General features: G+C 40.1%; 1 protein-coding gene across 1 annotated transcript in view; it reads right to left on the bottom strand.

Annotated features, from left to right (window-relative positions):
• il16 (interleukin 16) overlaps window positions 1-19,499 on the bottom strand; it is a 47,395-nt gene extending 27,896 nt beyond the window's left edge. The window contains exons 1-5 of the mRNA XM_076728796.1: window positions 19,356-19,499; window positions 15,060-15,306; window positions 14,432-14,711; window positions 10,141-10,280; window positions 1,749-1,866 (exon numbers count right to left, since the gene is read on the bottom strand). Of these exons, the coding sequence (XP_076584911.1) occupies window positions 1,749-1,866; window positions 10,141-10,280; window positions 14,432-14,711; window positions 15,060-15,306; window positions 19,356-19,368 (798 nt within the window). The 5' untranslated portion in view covers window positions 19,369-19,499. The remainder of the gene's footprint in view (window positions 1-1,748; window positions 1,867-10,140; window positions 10,281-14,431; window positions 14,712-15,059; window positions 15,307-19,355) is intronic.
• Between the last annotated feature and the right edge of the window lie 5,906 nt (window positions 19,500-25,405).

The raw sequence follows: 25,405 nt of genomic DNA on the forward strand, positions 1-25,405 counted from the left end.
AACAGTTTCGTCAATTCCCTGACTTTAAAGCTATATTTACAGCAACATGATTTATATATCTGCTGTATTATTATGAACTAGTCTTTTGGAGCACATTGCTGAAGGGAGCCATTATGAAAAAAAAAATCAAACAGACAGTGTTGAAAACAGAATCAGCTGAGCCCAGACGTCACATGTTCGACATTCTTTCCTACTGCTCTTTTTCTCCATTTCTGCTTCATTCTGCCGTTCAGGTTTCCACAGCCTCTTAAAAGTGACTCAAATAGACTTGGCAGGATGACAACGTGTTACGCTGCCTAGCAGGAAAGCTACCACGGCAACCAAAACCTAAAACCTGAAAAAAGCCACATATACTGCCCCTGTGGCTGTGAGGAGCAGTGGAAACACACCATGCCGGGTTCAGCACTGACAGCTGTGCTCCAACTGACACATGCACACACTCAGCTATGCTGCTCGCTCCTGTTGATGCAGTTCCTTGTCTAATGGTAATACGGACGATATATAATTAAAGCTATAATCTCACTACACCTTTTTAAAATTTTACCTGGGACTTGTATGTAATGTAGAATGACACATCATTTCCCTGAATCTCGAGCTGAGGAGATTCCCAAACTGTGCTTTGCTCATGATGTCAGAATGTATCAAATTCCTTGACTCTTCCTGTCTGGAATACACGTTTTCTAGACTTCATGTTATTCCAGAAATTCCATGAGCACTCTGAAGCGTACTAGTTATCTAAACTTTGCTGGGTTTTCTTCTTCTCACATCGCTCTTTTTTTGTTGACCAAATTCAAATTCTTTAAATTCCTGTGTGTGTCTTACCATTTCAGACTGGATTCCAAAGAGCCTTGTGTTTCGGTGTGTGGGGGAAGACTGGGAATGTTGCAGCATGAGAAATGCCATGCCCACACAGAAAGAGTTAGTGTCGAGAGGCGACTTGGAGTGACTGGACTGTCATTTTTAACTCATCCACAGCCCATGGACACACGCAAGCCATGTATCTGATCATTATTGGGTTTCATTGAGTTCTTTATCTATATATCTCCATTCACTTTAAATATCAGTGAGCGCATCACATGGATGAGTACCCAGGATGCTGAAACCTATAAATACCTTTATTACATGTTTCTAGAGTACTGTAATTATGTGACTAAATAACTTTTTTAAATTCTCTTCACCTCTCTTCTCTAGATCCAATGACCTGCTCGCATCACTGTGGATGCAGACTTTTTACACTTTTAGAATTCATGGAAGGTGAGGAGTCTTCTTAACAACTACGAGGTCCTGCACGGCATAGCCAAACATAAGTCCATTATTGTCCTTATAAAGCCTTATTTCTTTATCATTTGTAAGATTGCTCATGATACAATTTATTGATAAGAGCAAACAAACATGTGCCCAAAATTTCAGTAAAATGAAGTGCAGGATATGAGGTTGTAGCTGTTGCACTAGTGACATAATGACGTTCAATCTACATTAAGCATTATGCAAGACATTTACAGTATACACACATGCAGTATAAAAACATGCATCTATTTGCACCAACAGGTAAAGTCATATGTGCACAAAGTACTGCATCAACTGATTATCTGCCACTGTAGAAACTATTTATCTTACGTAATGTTTCAATTACCCAAGTGTTTGGTTTTATTGGACTGATGACAATAGGGTAGTGTTTTCGTAGTAAATTAGAGAAAAGCAGGAGAAACCTCACACTAGAGTTCATTCCATGTGTCAGCTGTTATTACCTCATTATAGGCTTTAATGTGAATGCTCCGTGTTCCCTCGCCTGCCATCCAAGCACTGCCATTTAGAAACTGTCCGTTAAAGGGTGCCAGCTTGTCTGGGCTCAGGAAGCTGCAGCCTCTGAAGAATGAACACACAGAAACACCTGAAAAGCATGTCCAAAAGTTTTCAAGCACTAAACTTACATAACTCATTCAAATGAACATTATATTACAAGAGTTAAACTGATATGCCAAAAGTCTGCCGAATGTCAATATATTTTGTATTTTACACTGATTAGTAGCATATTGAAAGCCATTTCACTGAGTCAGCAGATGAATGGTTTTCTGTGTAGATTCTGACCACTAATACTGCTTTGTTTTTAGGAATGGTCGTATTCACTACATGACACACACTCCTGCCACGAGTTTCATGTCACATCTCTGATCTGCAAGAAATGCACTCAACACATTCATTAGCTCAGTGACACACACAATGCGTTTTGGTGCGTAACTCTGAAAGTAAGTACTATTTTGCTTTGTTTACAAGAATTTAGCTCATGTTTATTTCTCTTTATTTTTTAAATTCCAGAAATGCGTACTGCTTACTTGCTTACTGTTTCTATATTCTCTAAATCCAGGACACTGTGCTATTTAACATATTTAAAGTCATGATGAATATCAGCAAGCCAAACACAGTCTGAACCCTAGTATTTTTGTAAAGGTACTCTGTAATCCTCAATGAGCTGTGTGATTATCCAAAAAAAAAAAAAAAAAAAAAAAGGAGGCATGATCCAGATAAGGGCAGGATATTATGCTTCTCTAATTCAATACTATCACGATGCTTAGGTGCTGATTCAATGTCTACTATGATTAACTACTGCGATTCTACAGGTAGTGCAACTTGATATTATGATTTTTTGTGATTTTTATTTGTTTTTGAACACTAGATTATGGAAAAAAAAGTTGAGTCATACACTGCTAGAGACTATATATAATGAGTCATGTGTCCAAAAACAATGCACATTACATGCCAGTCTGTTTGAGTTTCATTTCAGCAGCAAAATAAAATAAAATCACGCTTAGCTGCTCATCAAGAGTGTCATAAGAAAATAGGTAAAACAAGATGTTGGGCCAAAATGAATACAGACCCTGAAAATGTGAAACTTTAGCTTAACATCCTTCACATATGAAATTGAACTTGAAACCTGTCCTTTCAAAAGCCTGAACTTCAGTACACATAAAAGTGGTCAATAAACTGTACAACAGAATGAATGTAGCAGACTAAGTTAGCAATGTCATGTGAAGTCAGCAGCTATCGGTTCATTTCCACAGATCCCAAGAAATATATACTTGCAAATATAAACTTGTATGTTTTATTTGAAGCATGTGAAGTAAAATGGATCATTTGTTGAGATATTACCACTGTTGTGATGCAAATTTCTGTTTGCGGTTTAATCAAAGAAAGAATCAAGAGAATGCCGGCTTGCTGAGAGGACGTACTTGCTTTGGCTCCACTACCTTTCTGCAAAACTTTTATCAATACTCGGTATATGGAACATTAATCGACTTCTGTGGGTGCTATTGACAACTGTGATACCTCTCTCGCAAAGGAAACTTACTAAAAGTACCAATAAACCGTTTCAGCCAAAGTTGTCTGACTTCACTTCAAAGCTGGGTCCTGATGCTAACTGTAAAGATAGCTAGGCTAACGCTAGCACACCTGAGGCCATGGCAGAGAAAGACTGTGAGTCAACTGGTGGGGAAATGCTGCATGAAGGATCAAAAGCAATATTAGCTGCTATCGCAAACTTGAAGTCAGATTTTTCGTCCAAGCTGGATGACATTTTGTCGGCAGTTGAAAACATTAAAAAAGATGTTAATGAGTGTAATGACTGTATCAACCATGCAGAGATTCGGATATCTGAAGCTGAGGATAACATTAACTCTCTACAAGCTAAAGTGCACGCCCTCAAACATAAAAATAATGATCTTGAGGACTAGATCAAGACAGTCGAATCTGAGACTCGTTAATCTACCTGAGGGTGCGGAGGGGGAGGATGCCTGCAGATTCTTGGAAAACTGGTTACCAGAGGTTCTGAACTTGGCTCCACTACGAGTTGCTTTGACGCTTGAGAGAGCACACCAGGTTGGTCAGAAGAAAACATCTAACACCGCTGCACCAAGGACTCTTATCATGAAATTTCTAAATTACAGGGATAAAATGTCCGTGTTGAGAATCGCCAGGGCGAAGAGGCAGATACTCTACAAGAGCCATCCGCTGAGATTTTATAAGGACCTGGCAACTGGTGTGCACAAGAAGCAGAAAGAGTTTGATGCAGCGAGGCAACGGCTTCGTACCATGGGGATCCAGTATGGCATGATTCCCCCTGCTCGGCAGCTGGTGACACACAACGGACAATTTCGCATCTTTAACAAACCAGCTGAAGCAGAGGATTTTATCAGGGAGTTAAAATCAAAAAATGGACCAGAGTAATGCAGACAATGTTTACAGTGTGCTGAGTTGGATAATCACTGAGCCTGAATTGTGTTAAAGGAACATAGCTTACTTGTTATGTGGCAGGCTAGAGGCTCACAGCCAATTTTAACCCTTTTCATAACCCTATCTATAAACGAGATTCCTGTTTCTGTAGCAGGGGTGGGGTAGAAAGTGTTCCAGTATAGTTAGGTTGATCCTTACGGGTGTGTGGAACAACCACTAGTTGTTTGGTACCATTATACATAGGGGGGAGGGAAGTGGGTAACCAAGTTTAAAGTTAAGGGGGTACTGTTTAGTGTTAGTGTTAATCATAATGGATGTAGTTCTTAAAGTCCAAGTGTGTTTTGTTTCTCTTTACCTATATATTTTTTTAATTTACTGGGAAACCCGTTCATTGTTATCTGGTATGTTTAGTGGGATAAGGATTAAGTTCTCATCTTGGAACTGCAGAGGACTACAGAAACTGAATACAGTCAAAGAAGTTATGAATAGGTTAAAATGTACATTCTGATGTTGTGTTCCTTCAGGAAACCCATCTGTTGAGTGGTCAGGAGGCGAAAATTAGGAGGAGGTGGCAGGGCAGTGTGTATTCAGCACCATTTACCTCTCAGGCAAGAGGTGTTCTGACTTTAATTCATAAATCAATGCCATTTCATGTGACAAGGGTAATTGAAGACAAGGCTGGAAGGTATATAATTTTACAGGGCACACTTATTACCGAAAAACTGAACTTGATAAATATCTATGCCCCAAACAATGATGATCCAAAGTTTTTCCATAATCTCTTTCTCATAATCTCATCCCTATCTGGTAGTTACATTATAGCAGGGGGCTTTAACTGTACTTTGAACCCAGGATTAGATAGAAGTTCAGGTATTGATAACTCTCACTCTAGAAGTAGACAAACCATCCATTACTTTATGGAGGAACTAAATCTGAAGGACATTTGGAGGGACATGAATCCCAATAGTTTCAAATACTCCTGCTACTCAACTACACATAACTCATACTTCCGCACTGATTATTTTCTAGTGTCTGCCAATGTGGTATATAAAGTAAAAGATTGTCACTATGATAGTATCTTAATTTCTGATCATGCACCAAACTCGTTAATATATGAAGATCTTAGATTAAGGAGAGATCCTCCTAGGTTGCAATTTAAACAGAAATGGCTTCTGGATCCAGAATTCATCTCTTTCATTGACAATCAAATTGATGTATTCTTTGAAATGAATACAGACGAAACCTCAGCCTGTTCTAGATGGGAAGCCTTCAAGGCCTATATAAGGGGTCAAATAATTAGTTTTATAAATTATAAAACAAAACACACTTATCAGAAAGCAAATAAAACGGGAGGCGGAGATAGAGTCACTTGAGGGGGAATATTATCAAACGGGATGTCCAAGGCTACATCAAAAACTTCTGCTGTTAAGAGCACAATATACTGAACATGCTGCTTCCAAAGCGGCTTCAAATCTCCTGCGTCTTAAGCAGACATTTTACAAAAGGGGGAAAAACCTGGAAGATTACTGGTCTGGCGCCTTTGGCAGCTACAAGATGAAAAGTATGTTGCTTCAGTTGAAAACTGCAATGGAGAGATACTTGTTGATCCTTTAAGACTTAATGAAACTTTCAAGAGCTTCTTTGAAAAATTGTACAGTTCAGATATAACACATTCAGGACAAGAGCAAACTTCCTAGATGCCCTACAAATACCTAATATTTCAAAATTAATCAGTACAGATCTAGGTGTAGCTATAATTGCGGATGAAGTATCTATGGCAATTGATGATATGAAAGGTGGTAGGGCCTCAGGTTCAGATGGGCTTCCAGCAGAAATTTCTAAGAAGTTTAAAACTAAATTGCTCTTCCCTCTCTTAGATATGTTTTCAGATTCATTTGAAAAGGGAATCCTTCCTTCTTCACTAATAGGAGCTCTGATTACATTGCTGCCCAAACCTGCTAAACCCTGTAACAAGTGCGAAAATCTAAGACTTATAAGTCTCTTGTGGATTAAATGTAGATTTAAAGATAATTGGTAAAATTTTGGCTCGAAGGTTGGAAAGAGTTTTGCCAGAGGTAGTTGACAGTGACCAGAATGGTTTTATATTGGGCAGACAAGGTTTTCACAATGTCAGGAGAGTGCTGAATTTTCTTCATGCTCAGGAGGAACAACCAGACACTGCCTTACTGTCACTGGATGCCAAAAAGGCTTTTGACAGAGTTCAGTGGCCCTATTTATTTGAAATATAAAAGCGTTTTGGCTGTGGGGATAATTTTTGTAGGCGGGTGAAACTGTTATATAAAGAACCATATGCAGAAATATTAACAACTGGAATTGCTTCTAGACCATTTAAAATCCAGCGGGGCTGTCGGCAGGGTTGCCCTTTATCCCCTTTATTATTTCTTCTAGCAATTCAATCATTTGCCATTGCTGTGTGGTGTCACCAAAACATTACTGGTATAATACAGATTTTCTCTATTTGCTGATGATGTTATTCTTTTTCTAGAAAAATTGGAGAACTCTATCGCAGCCTTGCTTGATCTGTTAAATTTATTTGGAAGAATATCAGGTTACAAGATAAACAAAGACAAATCTTACTTGATGTCACTTAAATCGGAGGAAAGAAATAGGCCTAACACTGGAATTTTTTCTCAATTCAAGATAGTAGATTGTTTTACTTACCTGGGTATAAAGATAGTGGCATGTATTAGAGACATTATTGAGGTTAATTATACCCCCTTGGTAGACTCAATTATCTCCTCCATAGATAGATGGTATTCTTTACCATTGTCGCTCATAGGAAGAATTAATGTTCATTAGTCGAACATACTGTTTCAGAACATCCCGTTGCCACCTCCTACTAGCCTATTCTCAAACTTAAGGAAAGTTTTCATTAGATTCCTATGGAATAATAGACGCTCAAAGCTACGTTTACCACTCCTCTACCTGCCTTATGACAGAGGAGGTCTTAAGTGCCCCAACTTACTTTGGTATTATTGGGCAGCTCAATTGAGGACAATGATGTTTTATTTTTCCAGATAAATCTCCTCCATCTTGGATGAATATTGAAAATTGCTATCACATTACCTCTCCCTCAGTATTTATATTCAGCAAAAGTCAGTGTGTTCTCTCCTCTCTCGCTCACGCTTCAGCCCAATATGGGGTAACCACTCCTTTCCACCAGGCAGAGCAGATGCAGGTTTTATGAAGTGGAATGAAAAAAGGTCTTAAGACAATAGGGCATCTTATGATGCCAGATAGTGGGACCTTAATGTCGTTCGAGGACTTGGTTACCAAGTATGATATTCCACGCAAACATTTCTTCAAATACCTGCAGGTGAAAAACTTTATTCGATCATCTCATAATCAGTGTTCATCAATCCCCTCATTATCCATTGTGGAAACAGAAATGCAAAACGACTGCTTTGGAAAAGGTATAATCTCAAAACTATATCATCTTTTATTTGAGGGATCTTCTGAGTCTTCTCTACTAAAACTTGATGCCTGGAGAGGGGATTTAAGAGAGGATTTCTCTTCTGAGGACTGGGAAGCAGCATGTGCCCAAGCAGAAACACAAACTGTCAATACTAGGCTCAAACTGCTACAATATAATTGGCTGATGAGGACATATGTGACAACAGAAAAGCTAAACAAGTACAATAGTGCTATCCCGGACTTGTGTATCAGGTGTGGACAGGAAAAAGGAACCTTTTTTCATTGTGTTTGGGAATGCGATAAAGTTCAGCAGTTTTGGAGTGAGATTTAAACAAGCCCTGGAGAGTATATTGGGCGTACACTTAACACGTGACCTCAAGGTTTTCATTTTAGGTTTACATCCTGATAAACATTATACTCCTACCAGAATTATGGTTGCCTTGGATCTTTGTTTATTGCTTGCAAAAAGGGTTATATCACTCTCATGGAAAAAGACCAGTAAACCAAAATTTATTAACTGGATTAAAGAGCTGTCCACAACTTTACCTCTGGAAAAGATCACTTACATTATTAAAGATAAACAATCACTCTTGGAAGAAATTTGGGGTCCTTTTATACAATATATGGAGAATGTGGATCTAAGTAGTGTGGTGGATGTGGTGGATGAGATATAAATGTACGTGGTCCTCTGCAGATGTCTGAACTAACTCCTTTTGATACTTGATTACTCTTTTTTTTTTTTTTTTTGTAAATTGTGTCCTTGAGTTTGACAATGATGTAATGGTGTGATAACAATAGGGGAACCCTTTTGTTTGTTTGTTTGTTTGTTTTTACCTTATTTATTTATTTTATTTTGTTGTCATTTTTTTGTTTTGAAACTGTTATTGTTCTTTGCATTTAGTTGCTTTCCAAATGTCTGACATATAAGAGAAAGTCCAATTTCAATGTTGGACAATAATTTTTCTGTCTTTTGATATTCTCTTGCTGGATGAGAACATACCTGCATCTTTGTTGTTGGAAGTAATTTGAAAATATTAATAAAGATATTGTTGAAAAAAAAAGAAAGAATCAAGAAATCGATTTAGAAATCGTAAGCCAAAGAATTGCGATACTAAAGTGAATAGATTTTTTCACACCTCTAATCCAGATTGGAGTTGAATTACTCCACTTGCTGTCATGCTTTTACCATGGCCATTAACCAGCAAACAGGAGTAAACCTTGGATCAATACACACTTAGAACTTAACTGCTTTGAATGCTCTTTGCAGCCAAGCAGCCAATGAATCCATGACCATGACCAAATCCTCAGGTTTCATGTGTTATCACAACTTGATCAGTATACCAGATTAGACATGCTGCAGAAATCATTCATCTCAATGTGCAGCCACTAACACCACTTGATTAGTCTGTCTCCAGTTGACGTTAAGCGTTAGCATTAGCTTATACTGTATTAGCTAGCTGCACTTACAACATCTGCAAGCAAGACTCATCATTCCAAAATCCACAGTCAGCTAGAAATGCCTGCTGTTGTTTAATGAGATTCCCAGAGGGATTGAAGACCTGGTGTTTCCAAAGTGACTGTGAATTTCAATGTTCAACCTGCCATTGTTATCACTGTAAACTCCATATGTGTAGCAACAGTGACTAAGGAGGGCAGGGTTTAGCAAAGGGACAGTTGAGATGGAAATTCAAAATCTGCTGCATACATGTCCGAAGAATTCTCCTAAAACCTAATCTCAGGATATCCCGCATGTCTTAATCAGAAAATGCTCCATTCAAAATAAGAATTAACTCAGAAAATCCAAACAGAATATGCTGTTTATAAGACCTGTATCAAATTCACAATGTTTTCATATTCTAAATAACTGTGCATTTAAATGTAGTCACTATGAGTCCAGCTGTGATACACTTATGATAGCCTACTTCCATATTTAAAAGATTACACAAATAATGCAAAATCCACGGAAAGGATCATAATGTAATGCTATCCGGGTAACGACATCTGATAAGAGGCCTTTGCATGTGGTATTGATAAATGTTCACCAGCTTTAGACAACAGGAGAAGATTAGGGGTTAGATGATCTTTCAAGTTGTTTGGTTGTTTTTTTTTGGACAAACTGTACAGATTTCATTTTCCCCCTATCTCAACATGACCATTAGATAACTTCTGGCCATTATGATTGCGGAGTGACCATTTACGGTTGTATTAATATGCAGTTTTCCTGATCCACATAAAATATCCAAATACAGATGCAGTAGAAGTGGGTTCTATGTCCGACATCAGCTTTTGTTCACCTACACATAATGAATCCAGACCTTCTTTCAGTGTGATGAAAGAAAGAAGTTCTGATTGGATGCTTTTCTTTATCTGTACTACATTCTAATTTAACCTGATATGAGGAGAGTATTTTTGTATACCTATCTAAGTGCAGCTTTCAACATTTTTCAATCACTTAGAGTTGTGGTACTGTTTCATTACCTGTGTTGGTTCCCTCCATTCCTCGCTGGCTCCACATTATTGTCTTTGTCCTCTGTCTGGACGCTGTTATCAGCCATTTGTGGTCCACACACCTCCTCAGTGGGTTTTGTGGCTACACACATTTTCCAGATACTACTCTCCTATAAACACATACACATGCATACACACAGTGAACACATATAAGGGAACCTCTATACTAGGAGGTAGAAAGCAAGCTTTATGAGCATATCACCATCTGGCTAAGGGAGGGAACAGCCAAGGAAAAAGAAAACAGCAGTAAGGTTTTATAGGTGCATGAACTGGGTCCTTGTGTTTGGAGGTTGAGCTTATGAGGCAAAGTCATTTACGTTTCAATAGCTCTTAAGGGGACAGTATGTGACCAGATTATTAAATAATAAAAAACAGACAGTATGATTGTGTTCTTTAAATGGGCACTGAGGTATTTCCTGTGGGTCAATTACTTTAAATATCAATCATTTTCACAAAGGTGAACATGTTCACAAGTGAAAAAAGGAAATCCAATTATCCAATTGATAGTAAAAACTATTTTAATGTGTTCTTGATATTAACCCCTTTATGGCAACATGACTATATTCACAAGGACTTCATTCATGAATATCTATTTGACTCTAAAGCATTTACTCTCAACATAAAAGACAAAAGAAATTGGCTCTGATATTGTTTCTGTCTGGTTGGTGACTGATTTATTGTTAAACATGATATAAATTGGCCTAAGAGGAAAGACACTGCTTCATTAAATACCAGTTACTTCTAACTCAGCACATTTAGGTCTTGGTATGTGTTACTGCATACCTTTTAGACAATAACACATAAAAGTATTAGGCACATGTTTAGGGATGTCAGTGATGGCCAGTCGATCACTTGCTCCAAACTGAAACATCTCAACAACTATTCAACAAATTATAATAAAATTTAGATCAGACATTTGTTTTACCTTGAAGATGACTTGTGAACACTTTGGGGATCCTCCTCCACCATCATCAGGTCAAATTTATAAAATGGCCATTATTTTATTATGACCAAATACCTAGAAAACTAATGACATTCCCATCAGCTTCAGTTGTGCTTTGTGTTTTGTGATAATTAGCAAATGTTAGCATGCTACATGCTAAGCTAAGATGGTGACCAAAGATTAACATGTTAGCTATGTCCTTGTGAGCTCTGCTGTCACAGAGCTGTTAATGTGAAGATAGATTCATGTGATTTATTTCAGTTAGGAGGCAATCACTTCAATTATTCATTATTATCATTTCAATTTTTAGTTCCAGCAACATGCCGACAAATAATTAAAGACAGTCAGAGGTTGCCTGATGAGACTTAAAAGGTCTAATTACTTTAACAAAGTCAATTGCTTTTTACAGACTGAATACAATCTGTGTTCTATCAGGAAATGTAAAATGCCTCAGTTTTTGCTACTTTTATTTAAAAACTGCAGCCAATAATAGTTTATTAAATATTAACATCCTACAATAACTGATATGCAGAGAGTGCTGCTTCTCACCTGTACAGCAAGTGTTCTTGTTAATAGTTAGAAACCATATGTTACTGTGACATTACTCCAAGGTGTGTGAGATGACTCTGTTGTTTACTTTGATGTAGGCATGAAAATCAAGCAAGCAGCCTCCATAAAAAAAGATAACACACTGTGGTCCACATTCAATGACTGGAAACCAGGAGAGTGCTTGCTGAGGCAACACTTCTCTGATGGCACAATCGTCCTCATCTTTGGAATAAATGTTTCCTAAACACTGACAGAAGTGTTAAAAGTCTTACAGCTATAGATATTAAGTTAACTCCCTCCTACCATTACCTCCTTCTCCATGAGCATAACATAAATATAATAAAAAGGTCTTTGTGTAGCTGGCTGTTGAGGGAAGTATGGTCTTGGAGCGAGTTTGAATCTCTTTAAGCTCTCACCACCTCTCAAAGTGCCATAGTGTCTGATAAAACCAGACAGGGGACATGTGGATCATAAGAGACCAGTTCAAAATAATAGGAATTTGCATTAAACATGTAACAATGAGTCGGAAACATAACTAATGATGCTCACTGGCCAAGATGAGCATCATTACTGTCTACCCGTATGAGCTGTAGAAACAGAACAGAACGACAAACCCTGCCTTTGTCTGTTTGACATTCAGGCCAGCCACAGCTCTCCGTCTACCAACACACCGACACAGGACATGTGATTATCATTACATTTAGACAACAAACATTCCCCACAGTTTATGGAGCACAGCGTTAGCACGTTGATACCATGCTGAGGCTTAGCATATACAAGTAATAAACACTCATTTCTCCATGTTATTTTGTCAAGATTGAAAATTATTGATATATTATATGACATTATTGATGGGTAAGTTATACATCTGACCATCTGGAACCATAAGTTAAATGGCAGATGCTTCAGTCAGTCATTTGACTAGAATGAATCACAATTGTAGGGATATATTTCCTTTGCATGATCTGTATTCTCATTTAAAAGCACAGCCCTCCCTTCCTGTCAGTTCAAAATCAATTCAGATTCAGGAAAACGTTCTCTGCAACAGTCACATCCTGGTTAAAACTTGACCAGAACTGTAATCATAACACCAACTAGCCATTAGTCATCATTAGCCATTGTTTGTCTACTTGAGCTCACGTTTCTTTTTTTCTATTTGTTTTTGTGTTTGTATGTTTCCTTGTGTAATGTCATAGATGGTTGTTCTTGTTTTTGGTTATTATAAACATTCATTTTCAGATTTCACACTGCAACATGTAACTTGAATGATAGTTTGAACTATCAATATCCATCAAGGGATTGCTCTTGATGATGATGTTGGAAATTAGCCTTGGCTGTATGCACGTGTGCAGTACATCAGACACTGCTTCTGCAACTGTCAGTGTTTTCTGTGCTTGTTCCTCACAAATATGAACTAAAACTACACTTTACAGGGAGCCTGAAGGAGCCACGTGTACTGAAAAATGTTTGTTCAGCACATGTTTCAGCACACATGGTCATGGTTTTTAATACTGTAACATGGCAATTCATCATCATATCAGCTACAGAGTCAGTCAAGTGACTATGGTTTAAGGCTTTGACACACACTGAATGTGAATGCCTCGTGACATTGATACTAAAATACTAAATCTGTTTCTGACTTCAATATATAAATATAAAAATTAAATCAAATATATCTCAATGTCTAAAATAACGCTTTGGAACTCATCCATGTCACAGTTGTTCTAAAACAATCTAGTGTGCAATGCATGGAACCACTAATTTAACAGTTCAGTGGTTAAGAACGCTGAATTACGAGACTGTCCTCCCCAGAAAAATAACAGCATTGGCAGTTTGACATTCAAGGCAAGATCATGTCATTTTTGCTCAACTGCGGCTGCTTTGGCCTGAAGTCGAGTCAGTTGTTTTTATGACATAATCATTCAGTGACATGAGAGAGAGTAATGCCATGTTGGAATGCCGTAATGCTGCTATACCAATGGCATGGATGGTAGAGGAAGGACAGATTCCCATGTTTACGACTTGTGACAGGAGAACTCAAGACAGTTCTTTTACTACAGAGTTGGGCTAGTGAGGGTTTAAAATACCGCGCATTGACAAAATAACACTCAATCAATGAAATGTGGGTTTCGATTTTATTGAATGATGGACTTTGGCTGATGTGATAAACGTTTGGTTTTCAAGCACTACCGTATTCCCAAGATCCAAGTTGGATCTACTGGAGCTTTCAGAAGTCCTAATTACCACTTGTTGATGTTCATGTTGATGTCAGCACTATTTAAGAGTCAGAATCTCGTAATTCCAATAATTCCAATATTAAACACGGCAATGTATGAAACATGGTTTTGATTGACATTTCAGTTGGAAATAGTGAATAATAAATGGGAGATAGTAGATAGTAACACAGATGCATCTATCTGAGACAACAACATTTAATGCAATTCAGCATAAACTACTTTCCCATATCTACATTACAGGCCTATAATCACAGAAGCTCCTCTCAAATTATTTAGTTTGCATGTCTGTTGCCCAGCAAAAGGGCACAGCTCAGAGTCACTACAGGAAAAAGACAACTAGCATTGATATAAAAAAAAATGGTGGTGATGGAACTAGAGGAAAAGTCAAGGGATGACCAAAGTCAAGAGAATTCATCCTTTAAAGTAATTAAAAGCAGGATAAGGGTGAGAATATTTCACAATAGTCTGAGAATATGCTTAGATCATTTTCAGATGCAAATTATCAGTCTTGTGCAAACTCTTGCAGTCGTACCTTGATGCTGAAGGACCTCCTTATGCTCCTCTTGTTCTCCCTGAGTGTGGCGGTATGATGCACCTGGTTATCTGCCTCAGTGCCTCCTCTTTTCTCAGGGGCTGATTGCTGGCTTGTCCTCCAGTGTCTGTTTTCTGTATCTCTGTACTGTGTTTGATCCTCAGCAGTCACATCCGTCTTCCACCCTGGACTCCATGTACTGCACCCGTCTGACACTTCCCCAGCATGCCTCTCTTCTGGATAGTCATCATTAGTTTTAGAGTGACACAGGATCAGGGACCTGGAGAAAGTCACTGAAAGTCAGCTTCAGGCATTAAATGATATAAACAGCAACTCTGCAAGGCTGTAAAGTACCATAGTAATGATGCCATAAAAGTGATAGAGAAGTGCATGCTGTATATCAGAACTGAAAATGAAAAAAGAAATACTCAAACTATTATCTCTGGTTTTCATTCGACAAAACTCAATCAATATGTAGCAAACTCTAGACTATGAAATTACAAGATTTAGATGCGGCTATAGAGAAGGTTTCTGCTATCTCTGCCAGCGTGAAGGTGAGTGAGCTAGCCTCTTGTGTCCGGACCTTCCTGTGCAGCCCTAGCTGTAAGCCTTTAAATGGTGCTGGTACCTTGAGAGCATGGCCAGCTTCTTGGAGCGGTGGTTGTGGCTGCTGCTTGGGTTGTTGCTGCTGCTGCTTTTACCCTGCTCCCTGCGTCTTCTCTCCATCCTCCGAGCAGCCGCTGTGCTGGCTTTCCTCCTCTGGTGGGAGTATCTCTGAGGCATGGCTGTCAGTGTGTGTGTATGTGTGTACACTGGAAGCTCAGGAACCAACACACTCCTCCCAGCCGGCCAGAAGCCTAATGGAGAGGGACGCTCTAGAGGGCAATTAGAAAATTCAGTTAGGACAGTCTGACTGCATCCGTCTGTGAGAGTGTTCTGAGAAACTGCTGAGGCAATTGTGGAGGCTAACAGAGATAAAAGCGCTTTTCTTTCCCTGCTTTGAAAAAAAAGGGCAAAGTTTTCCTCAATCCACATGACTGCAGCTTCATCAGACTGCTGCTGAGAGAAACAATACTTCACACACACGACTAGACTACATGGAGCATGGACAACAGCATCTGATGTAGTTGTAGAGACTCACTCCTAGCTCAATTTCTTTTTTAATGTACACACAGGCTATAGTTTGTGAGAACAAATAATGTAATATAATGGTGTAGCTATATTGTACTGGTTCCATTAATGGGCTGGAGTGAATGATGGTCTTTAAACTTCAGTGTTTCACACTCTAGAGAGCACTGTAGGATGCCCCTTAAATGCATTATACATGCTAGTGTAGATAGCCTCTCACATTTGCCATGAACACTTAGTAAACAATGTGTAGAAGCTCTTAGTGGAACCCATAAGGCCTTTGGTCTGACATCATTATCTTGCTAGCTTCTCTGCTAACCCCCTCACAGTCAGAGCGTGACTGGTTCAGAACAGTTTTCCAGCTGCATACAATGTTGGTTCTCCGACCGCACGAGGCATTCGCACCGTCTTGCTTGGATCATTTCATATTGACTGAATAGTAATTAGCTCGACTTTTGAGACTGCTGCAGCTTTAGTTTTTGGTGATTAGGTGTTCTACACCTGTCAAAAACAACATGTTTTCCACTTCCTCCAGTCTTTATGCTAAGCTAAGAAAAACCAGTTTAACCATGAGACTAGACCACATGTGGTTTTGAGATGGTCACTTTGTCAGATTAAGCAACCTTGGCTGAGTTCTCAGTGCTGCTCTGTTGCAGTGACGTGGCAGCCTGTATGATGACAAATGCCTCTCTGTGCTGTGAATATTACAGCATGCAGGTGGAATATAACAGACCTCTTCAAACAGTAAATATTATGTATAATGTGCTGATCACAAGGCAGTGAGTTGTAGTCCCAACATTCAATTTTATCTATATCTCTAAAGCTAAAACTAAAACAAGTAAGAAACTTAAATATTAAATGAATTAATTTAACAATTCTTATAACATATATTTTATTTAAAAAATCATTTACATAAATGAATGCTTCAAAATGACTTTAAGTCTGTTTTCATCATGTTTTGTTTTCATCCATGTCATATCACAAAGACCAAGTCCACATGTACACAGCCAATCAGAAGCCTGAAAGAAAAAAGCTATTACTGGTTGGCTTCCTGCAGCTAGAGGTCCAACCAGGTCTCCTTCAAAACTGGTGACATTAATGGTGCAGTCTGTGTTGTGGGAGTGTTGGATTTTGCAGCAGTGACTTTAAGGCATATTCTGACACCTCTGTTCCTCAAGAAAAGTGTAAAGTTCTCTTATCAAGGTCAGCACCAGCACTATTTTGATGTCCATCATTGCACAGAATTACCTCATGTTAACAAAGGAGATAACACACGCCGCTGCACACTCACAAGCCAAAAACTCTTCACCCTGGAAGAACTTTTCCAAAAGCTTCCCATCTCCTCACCTGTGGCTCATTAGTCCTTCAGTAGACAAACCAGTCCACTTCCACTTGGTCTCAGTCAGATTGAGTGTTGTTGTCAAGCTCTCCAGCAATTCTAGTTTTGCCTGTTCTGTTCTGACTCTGCTTGCCTGTCTTTTGGATTCTGGTTATCTGTCTGGCCTTCTTTAGATTTGTTTGCCTGAAGGACTGATCTCCAGGTTTTGACCTTGCCTGCTTTTTGATAATTACATTTTTCTTTTTTCTTCCTCAGTGTCATGTAGATAAACAGATAAATGCCTGAACAGCCAAATAAATCACTCAGTAATCCAGTGAATGAGTATAGATGTAAGGTTTTCTTTTCTGATGAATCAGTGGCTCCAATCCTGAAAGTGTGTTAGCAATTATGGAGCATTAGTCGGCTTGTTGTGTTGGCCAGATAGACAGGAAACAGAGACATGGATCTCTATGCTGGAGGCCTATAAGCCCCATAGACTCCATATCTCCCCCTCTTCCCTTTTCAAAGGCTCATACACTCTCCAGATGGACAGATGCCAGCACAGTGGGAACAGCAGTAGGATGTGTAAATCAATCTCAGCTACATTCTCCAAACCAGCTATTGAACCATCATATTCTTTCTGAGCACTCCGTGAATATAAATACCAATGTGCATTTAAATAAAGCTGCGTCAGATTTGCAGCAGTGTAGTACCATATTCAAGCAACCATTTATATGTAGAAGAACTTGCACACTGCTAAAAATTTAGTTTGACTGGTACATTTACTGAAGCTCTGTACTTTGGTACATTTTTGAGGTACTCCTCCAAACTAACTTGGGTATTTACCATTTACTGACTTTCTACTTTTACAGCTCTCAATATTTCAATGCAGTCAAAGGATCATCACTGGCAGACATATCACATCAACTAGACCAATTCAAAAGCAGCTGCTGGATGTAAAAGCGTGGGTGGATGTTATTGATAAGAGAACAGTTACCATCAACCCACACATGCTGAGGCAGGAAGAGGCCAAAAGTTCATTTCAGAAAAAGTCAAATGTGAGATTGTTTGTTGAATTCATTGTATGTGAATTCTATGAACATGTTGTGCCTTGTTTGTTTAATCCAAACTTGCACAGAAATTTTAAAATCATCATTTGTGATTTTAGGGGTAGTTGTTGTAAAAATATCTTAAAAACAGTTTCCACCCAGTGCGTCAGTGCACTGCTGTGTCTCTGGTTATAGAGTCAGCAAGCACAGGTTTTTGTGCGCGATCATCACTGATGGTTTTGGCAACTTAACTGTGATGCTTGTTTCAGAGCCTTGAAGATGTTACTCTCTCATGTGTTGTCGGCAGCAGTTCAGAGTCTAACTTTCATCTGACACACTCTATTCTGTTGATGTCATGGCTCAGCAGTAACACTGTTTAGAATGAAAACCAAGAGGAAAAATGGAGGAGGAGGAGGAGGATATTGAGTCGTGTAGGTCACACTGAAAGATGTGTTTAGGATAGACGTGTGTGACGTGTTTGCATATTCATGTGTGTGTGTGCATACGTGTATGAATGTGTACATGTCCTCGTAGAAACCCCACTCCTTGCCTCTCGCAGGGACTCCAGCTGAACAGAACCTGATTGAGAGAGAGCAGTGGGTGGGGCTGCTGCGCTGCGCAGCTGAACAACGTGTGTGTTGTTTGGAGTTTTCACTGGGGATTTTTCCAGTCTATGAGATGGAGCAGGGCCTGCAGAGGACAGCCAAGAGAGCCACCTGAAGGGAGTCAGGCTGCCAATGAATAATCCACCACTTTCACAGTGTTACAATCACAGATTATTCCTCAATTTGGTCTTTAAGGGCACACGACTCATCTTGAATTCTTGTTCAGCAAATGATCTCACACTCTCGACGGAGGCTTGGCTGCTATGGCCTCTGTTGCATCAGTGTGGAATGACAACTTCATGCTGAGTATGACCATGTGGCCCTATCTAAGCCTGGCCCCGTGGGTTTATGTGTGGCTGTGGGGAGAGCAGAGAGGAAGCCATGCCCATCCACTGCTGGCCTCATTGGGCTATTTGTACTCTAAAAGTCGCCTTGGAATGGACATACACAGTGTTATATAATTTGTGTTTTCACAAAGGACTTCTGTGTGCAAGTGGGTCCATGAATACACACACACACACACACACACACACACACACACACACACACACAGGTTATTACACACATCCAGCCCTCAGGCCAACAAGTGCATCATGTAACTTCCCTGCTCTGCAACTCATTTTGATAATTACACAATGCTCACTCAGACGGGCCTCAAAAACAACATTTTTTTCCTCTTACTTTCCTGTCATATGATCTATATGGTCGTAAATGTCAACTTGGATACCAGTCTGAGAGACATATGGTTCAGATAATCATGGACTTGCACTGATAAACATTCCCATTAAAAGCACTTTAGCGTTAGGAATGGAAGTCCTACTCACCGTAGCCGATCATGCTGTCTTTCAGCCAGTGTCCACAGCTTCTACCAAAGGATGGATTCAGTCCACACAGACAGGCAGAAGTCCAGACAGAACATCAGGTCGAAAGCTGATGTATCACTCATAGCATGGCTTCCTCGCTGTGATTCATCTGGGGTAACGTGCCCGCACCTCTTCTCCTCGTCCGTCCTCCTCCTCCCTCCTTTTCCTCCCCCTCTGTCTGGAGAATACAACACTGTGTCTCAGTGAGGCACGGCTCCCCAAAATCACTGCCCTTTTCCTGTGAGCCAGCTCCAGAGAGGAAAACACACCACACTTAACTGGGCCTGACCTCACACCTATTTTGCATCACACACTGGTTATAGTCTTTTACAAGGCTCTGTGAGTGTGTGCCTGTGTGTGTGCCCAGAGTATGTGTAGGTACATACTGTATGCTGCACAGGATGAATAGGTTCTCTGTGGCCCCCTCCAGTTTACATATAAACACACAACCCTCATTTGAGTGTATGTATGTGTGTGTGTATGAATCCAGTTTTCAGTCTGGATCAGTGTTGTTTGAATTGCTGCACTGGCAGTAAATATACAAATATGGGTTAATTTTGGTGGGGGCTGTGAATGGAGAGAACTCTGAGTTTGTTTAAGGCCTTTAAAGAGGTTGGTATGTGGTTTAAGATACTGATGTGGGTTATTTTCAAACTCAGAGGAAACCAGCATTCCTACCAAAAAGGGTGCCGTCAAACAGCCACAAAACCTCATTTGATAAGATTTAAGCCAACAGGCAAATATTTTCATTGTTGCATTAGTTTTGAATTGTACAACTATTTGTATGGAGAAACATTCCCATAAGACTATATTTAGTAAATTACAAAAATTTCATACAGAGATTATTTTCCATTCATGCAGGTTAGAATCTTAGCTTGCTGGTGAAGACAACCAGAAATCCCTTGTCTATGTCACATTAAGAGTGTACTTCAGTGAGACTGGTGAGAGACAGATCCATGAAAGAAGAGCTAAAACTGATGTAGCAGAGCGTGAGATATCCTGATTTTTAGTCCCATCCAGTATGGGTCAACACTGGATCCTGAACTTCCCATAATGCAAGAGAATTGCATTTTATGTTGCTATTTGATGATGCTCACTGTCTTTTGAACATCCATATCTTTCAAACTGCACACCTCCAGTGTGCAATGCAAGCTCACTGTTACAAAGTTGAACCTGTGTTAATTGATTTTTTTGGCCTCTAGGGAGAACAACAACGTCTGACATCACGTTTATATTAAGTTATTAAGACTGACGTATTACCAAACAGTTGTTTATTTACAGATCTGGCAGGCGCATAGCAACATTATTATGTATTTGAAGGGTTAGATTAACTTTGGAATGCCTCTGTTGCATAAACTTCACAAACATGCCACCTGCAATTTGTTTTACTATTTTTGAGCTCCACATTTTTGGTGCATGTCAGTGTATTTATCAGTGGAAAGCAACATCATTCCTCACATGGCCTCTGTTGACTGAGTTAGGTCAGTGAGCTGCATCTCTGCAGCTGCTCACTGGCTGTGGTAAACATTGTTGAGCAGCTTCAGAAGTCCCTCAGTGGACCCCAGTTGCCTCTCATGCTGTTCTGTAGACATTATACAGGCTTCAACCCACACAAACATATCTGGAATAGAATAATTTAGAATATCTTTCTACCATTTTGACCAGAATGAATCAGATGTCCTCTGCATGAGGAGTTTGGTATGTTTTGTTGTGCCTCCCTCTAGTGGCTCACATGTGTCACTGTGGTTGGGGGCCACAACAATGAATTCCTATAGAGGTCTTCCTCAGTTTAGAATTTGACCAGTGGTGAGGAGGAGTTAGACTTTGTGAGGACGGTATGTAGCTGTATTTGACAACCAAGTGTGAGATATTAGCGACAGTGTATAAATACAGGAGGAGGGTTTGTGACATTGTGTGGCATACTGAAGAAGTATAACAAAAATTAATTCAACTGCTTCAAGACGATTCAGCCTAACGGCACATGTACTGACCGCTGGTTGTAGTGCTGTACTTGAATTACTTTAGTTTAAGAAATAAAGCCTACTGACACATTGTGGCACATTTGTGATTCATGTCTATAACATGTAAGGTAGCAGAATCCATGCCATGAAGAGGTGCCATTTTTTTTATTCCAATAGAATCTTTGTGTATGCCAAGCTCCACAAACTCAAACAATGTGTTAACAAAAAGCTGCAATTCACTTGAATGCAGGTTTAAATGTCTGCCATTACATTCAGGATGTAGTCCAAAAAAAGACAAAAGCACATTTGCTGTATCAACATGTCTTGGTGTTATTTTCCTGAGATGGATTGTTGTTTCGAAAATGGATCTTTCTGCCATCTACTGGAAACATTTGAGAACAAATCCTAAAATGAACTGTGTCAAAAATGAAAAAGAATCTAATCAAAGACATCATTAACATGGGACTCCAAAACTGACATCATAAAGATGCTACATCTACAGTGTGGTCACAGTGGCACATTCTAATCAGTTCATCGTTGAGTGCAAGTGAGCTTCTGAACCAAATTTGAAGAAATCCCCTCCAGGTGTTCCTGAGATGTCATGTTCATGATCATGGGACGGACGTATCCAGGAAGGCATACAGCCTTCAGCCATGGCTGACACCAGTGTGGAGGCATAAAAACAGGCCAGGAAAGCTCATAGGGTCTCATTGTATAATTCCAGAAAAAGGAGATTATGTGTACGATGTGAACAGGGCCAGATGAAAATAAAGTTCCTTTGAAATGTATTTGAAAAATCATGATAAAGCTACTGACTACACTTTTGAGATGGTCTCTAATTTCAGAAGTGGACCAAGTATTACTAGAAAAATGTTGACGTTTGTTCAGAGAGCATTCTCTGTACACAATCCAATAATGTCTTTGTACTTGTTTACACTCCTCGCCCTCATCAGCACTCTACTGCTGAGCTGACCCGAGGAAAGACGAGACAGACATGTTCTACCTCGGTGACACAATTCAAGGGCATAGGATGTGGTCCATGAAGATGAACACATATTTGACAAGCAAATAATATTTTCTGGCTTAGTAAGTTGTTGAGGATCCCCTGAACACTCAGGGGAAGCTGACAAGCACACAATGAAGATTCTGAAGGCCGCAGAGGATGCACCAGTTGTAGCCCGTCCCTCAGCTGTGCATCACTGGCCGCACTGAGGCATTGTACAGAGAGGATGTAACAGATCCCACCCTCGTCCTCGCAGACATCTAAACAAAGCACTACACGTCACTACTGTGATGACTGTGACATGACAGCACTCATATGAACCCTGGACTCTGGTGTCAAAGTTCCGCACTTTGCTAACTGGCCCTCCTAATGCTTAGGACTTCTACCTGCTGCAAAGGAGACACAAGAGACACAGACAGGAGCACAGCAGACACAGGGAGAGACAGACAAGAGACACAGGGAGAGACAGACAGGAGCACAGCAGACACAGGGAGAGACCGACAAGAGACACAGGGAGAGACAGACAAGAGACACAGGGAGAGACAGACAAGAGACACAGGGAGAGACAGACAGGAGCACAGCAGACACAGGGAGAGACCGACAAGAGACACAGGGAGAGACAGACAAGAGACACAGGGAGAGACAGACAAGAGACACAGGGAGAGACAGACAGGAGCACAGCAGACACACAGAAACACAGACAGGAGACACAGCAGACACAGGGAGAGACAGACAAGAGACACAGGGAGAGACAGACAGGAGCACAGCAGACACAGGGAGAGACCGACAAGAGACACAGGGAGAGACAGACAGGAGACACAGGGAGAGACAGACAAGAGACACAGGGAGAGACAGACAGGAGCACAGCAGACACACAGAAACACAGACAGGAGACACAGCAGACACAGGGAGAGACAGACAAGAGACACAGGGAGAGACAGACAGGAGCACAGCAGACACAGGGAGAGACAGACAGCAGACACACAGAGACACAGGGAGAGACAGGGAGAGACAGACAGGAGCATAGCAGACACAGGGACAGGCAGACAGGAGACACAGGAAAGAGGGAGACATAAGGAAACACAAGGGGAAACACTGGAACACGACCGTAGCTGTGATAAACTGTGTGTAGAAAGTGGAACTATGTCGCTCTGTTAGGATGGAATCGTTTTCCTGTGTTTATGCTTGAAAATGAGATTTGACACGTAATCATCTGTAGTTAACTTTAGAAGTTTAAAAAACACCACGTGGCCTCTACGTTGTACTGTTTCTTCTGATGTCAGAGGAGATGTCTTGTTTCTGTCTGTGCTGGAAGACATGCAGAAATGGAGGACTGAACTGAGTCACGGTGATCTAATAGCACACAGTAGACAGGCTTCTGTACTGTACTGTGTGGAGGAAATGGACCACACCTCAGAGGGAAAACAGGGTAAAAAACATCCTCAGTAAACAGCCTGAGAGCAGGAAGCACTCTCTCTGGTGTGTCTCAGTGTTTCACTTCCATCTGTGGCCTGAGTCGGCACTCTAAAGGGCTGGGCTGAATATACTGAAACAATGACACACTCCTCTGCCTCTTTCTGATCTCCAACAGAACATATTACACTCTGTGCATCTATCCAAGGCCCAGAAAAGAATTTCTTTGATTCTGTCTCTTTTCATAAAATGTCTCTTCATGTTTTACTTTCAAATGAGCAGAATGGACAAATCCCCTCTGCTGTCCTTACTTAACCCCACTGTTGGCCTGCTATTGTGCAGACCATGAGCCTCCTCCTTTGCACAGGAAGGTTTATGGTTTAGGAGTAGTTGAGTTTGCTGTGGACATGGTCCTGCCCTGGACATGGTCCTGCCCTGGACATGGTCCTGCCCTGGCTTCCCACTTGCAGCCTGGTTCACGTGGACAAATTACCAGTATGGGGGCTGTTGATTGCTCCGAGGTGTTTAGACCTTGAGCCAAAGCTGACATCCCAACTTCTACCGTGAAGCATCTCACACAGGAATTCTGTGAAGTATCTACGCCTCATCTCCTTATGAACAGCAGCACATGAAAAGCAGTCTTACAATTTGGTCCCATATCACAAACTTGAAGCTTGCAGATGAGTTTGTGCTGAATACATATTTTACATACAGATCTCAACTCTGATTATGATCTTCTTATGTTGCCACTATAATAAAGCAGCTCATTTTTGCTATATTTCCATGGATCCATTCTTATTCAGGTATTGAAGACTTTAGAGTCTCTGAGGCAGCATGTCAGCATTGCAGGCATCCTGTCTTCAGTGTTTGAGTCTGTGTGTTTGAAAGGGATGTGAAAGAAAGCCAGAGTGAAACCCAAGAAGTTCCAGAAGTAAGAAAACCTCATTAAGAGTCACGCTGATATTTGTAATAATGCAAATTTTAAATCTAGCTCTACCATATAAGCTTGCTCAACCGTATGCTGTGCAGTCCCTGATCATTCATGATTGAAATGTCATCAGTGCAGAAATGTCAAAATGTACAAATGGGAATTATGAGAGAAAGAAACTAAATAAAGACTTGTTGCAAGCCAGTCTCCCTCCAACAAATGATGCCGTGACCATTGTGAAGAAACATAACTTCTTTTAATTAGATTCTGAAAAACTTGTTTTGGGATTACTTCACTACAAACGTTATATATGTGTTACAGTTCTGCTGTGACAGAATAGTTAGATTGGAATAGAATAGGTTGGATTGGTCATAATTGGTGATTCTGTAGAAATCTCTTGTTGATCATAGTTTATTTTGTGCCTTCAGCCCCCTCTGCTGTCAAAATTGGAGCTGTGCCTCATCCATTTACACTGTTTGCACACCTTTGCAGGTTTATTTCTTGAAAGAGCAGACTTTTTACTGGAGTCATGTCCTACATAATCTGTACTGTTACGACAATGCACCACCATTTGTACAATGGGTTTCTTTTAATTCACCATTGTACAAATGTATTTTTGTGCAAATCCTGGCCTGCTTTTTGTGAAACACACAAGACACAGAATGGGCCCTGTCATCGTATTACATATCATTATTGATGAATTAAA

Source organism: Chaetodon auriga, chromosome 1, assembly GCF_051107435.1.
Source record: "Chaetodon auriga isolate fChaAug3 chromosome 1, fChaAug3.hap1, whole genome shotgun sequence".
In the NCBI taxonomy this organism is placed as follows: Eukaryota; Metazoa; Chordata; class Actinopteri; order Chaetodontiformes; family Chaetodontidae; genus Chaetodon; species Chaetodon auriga.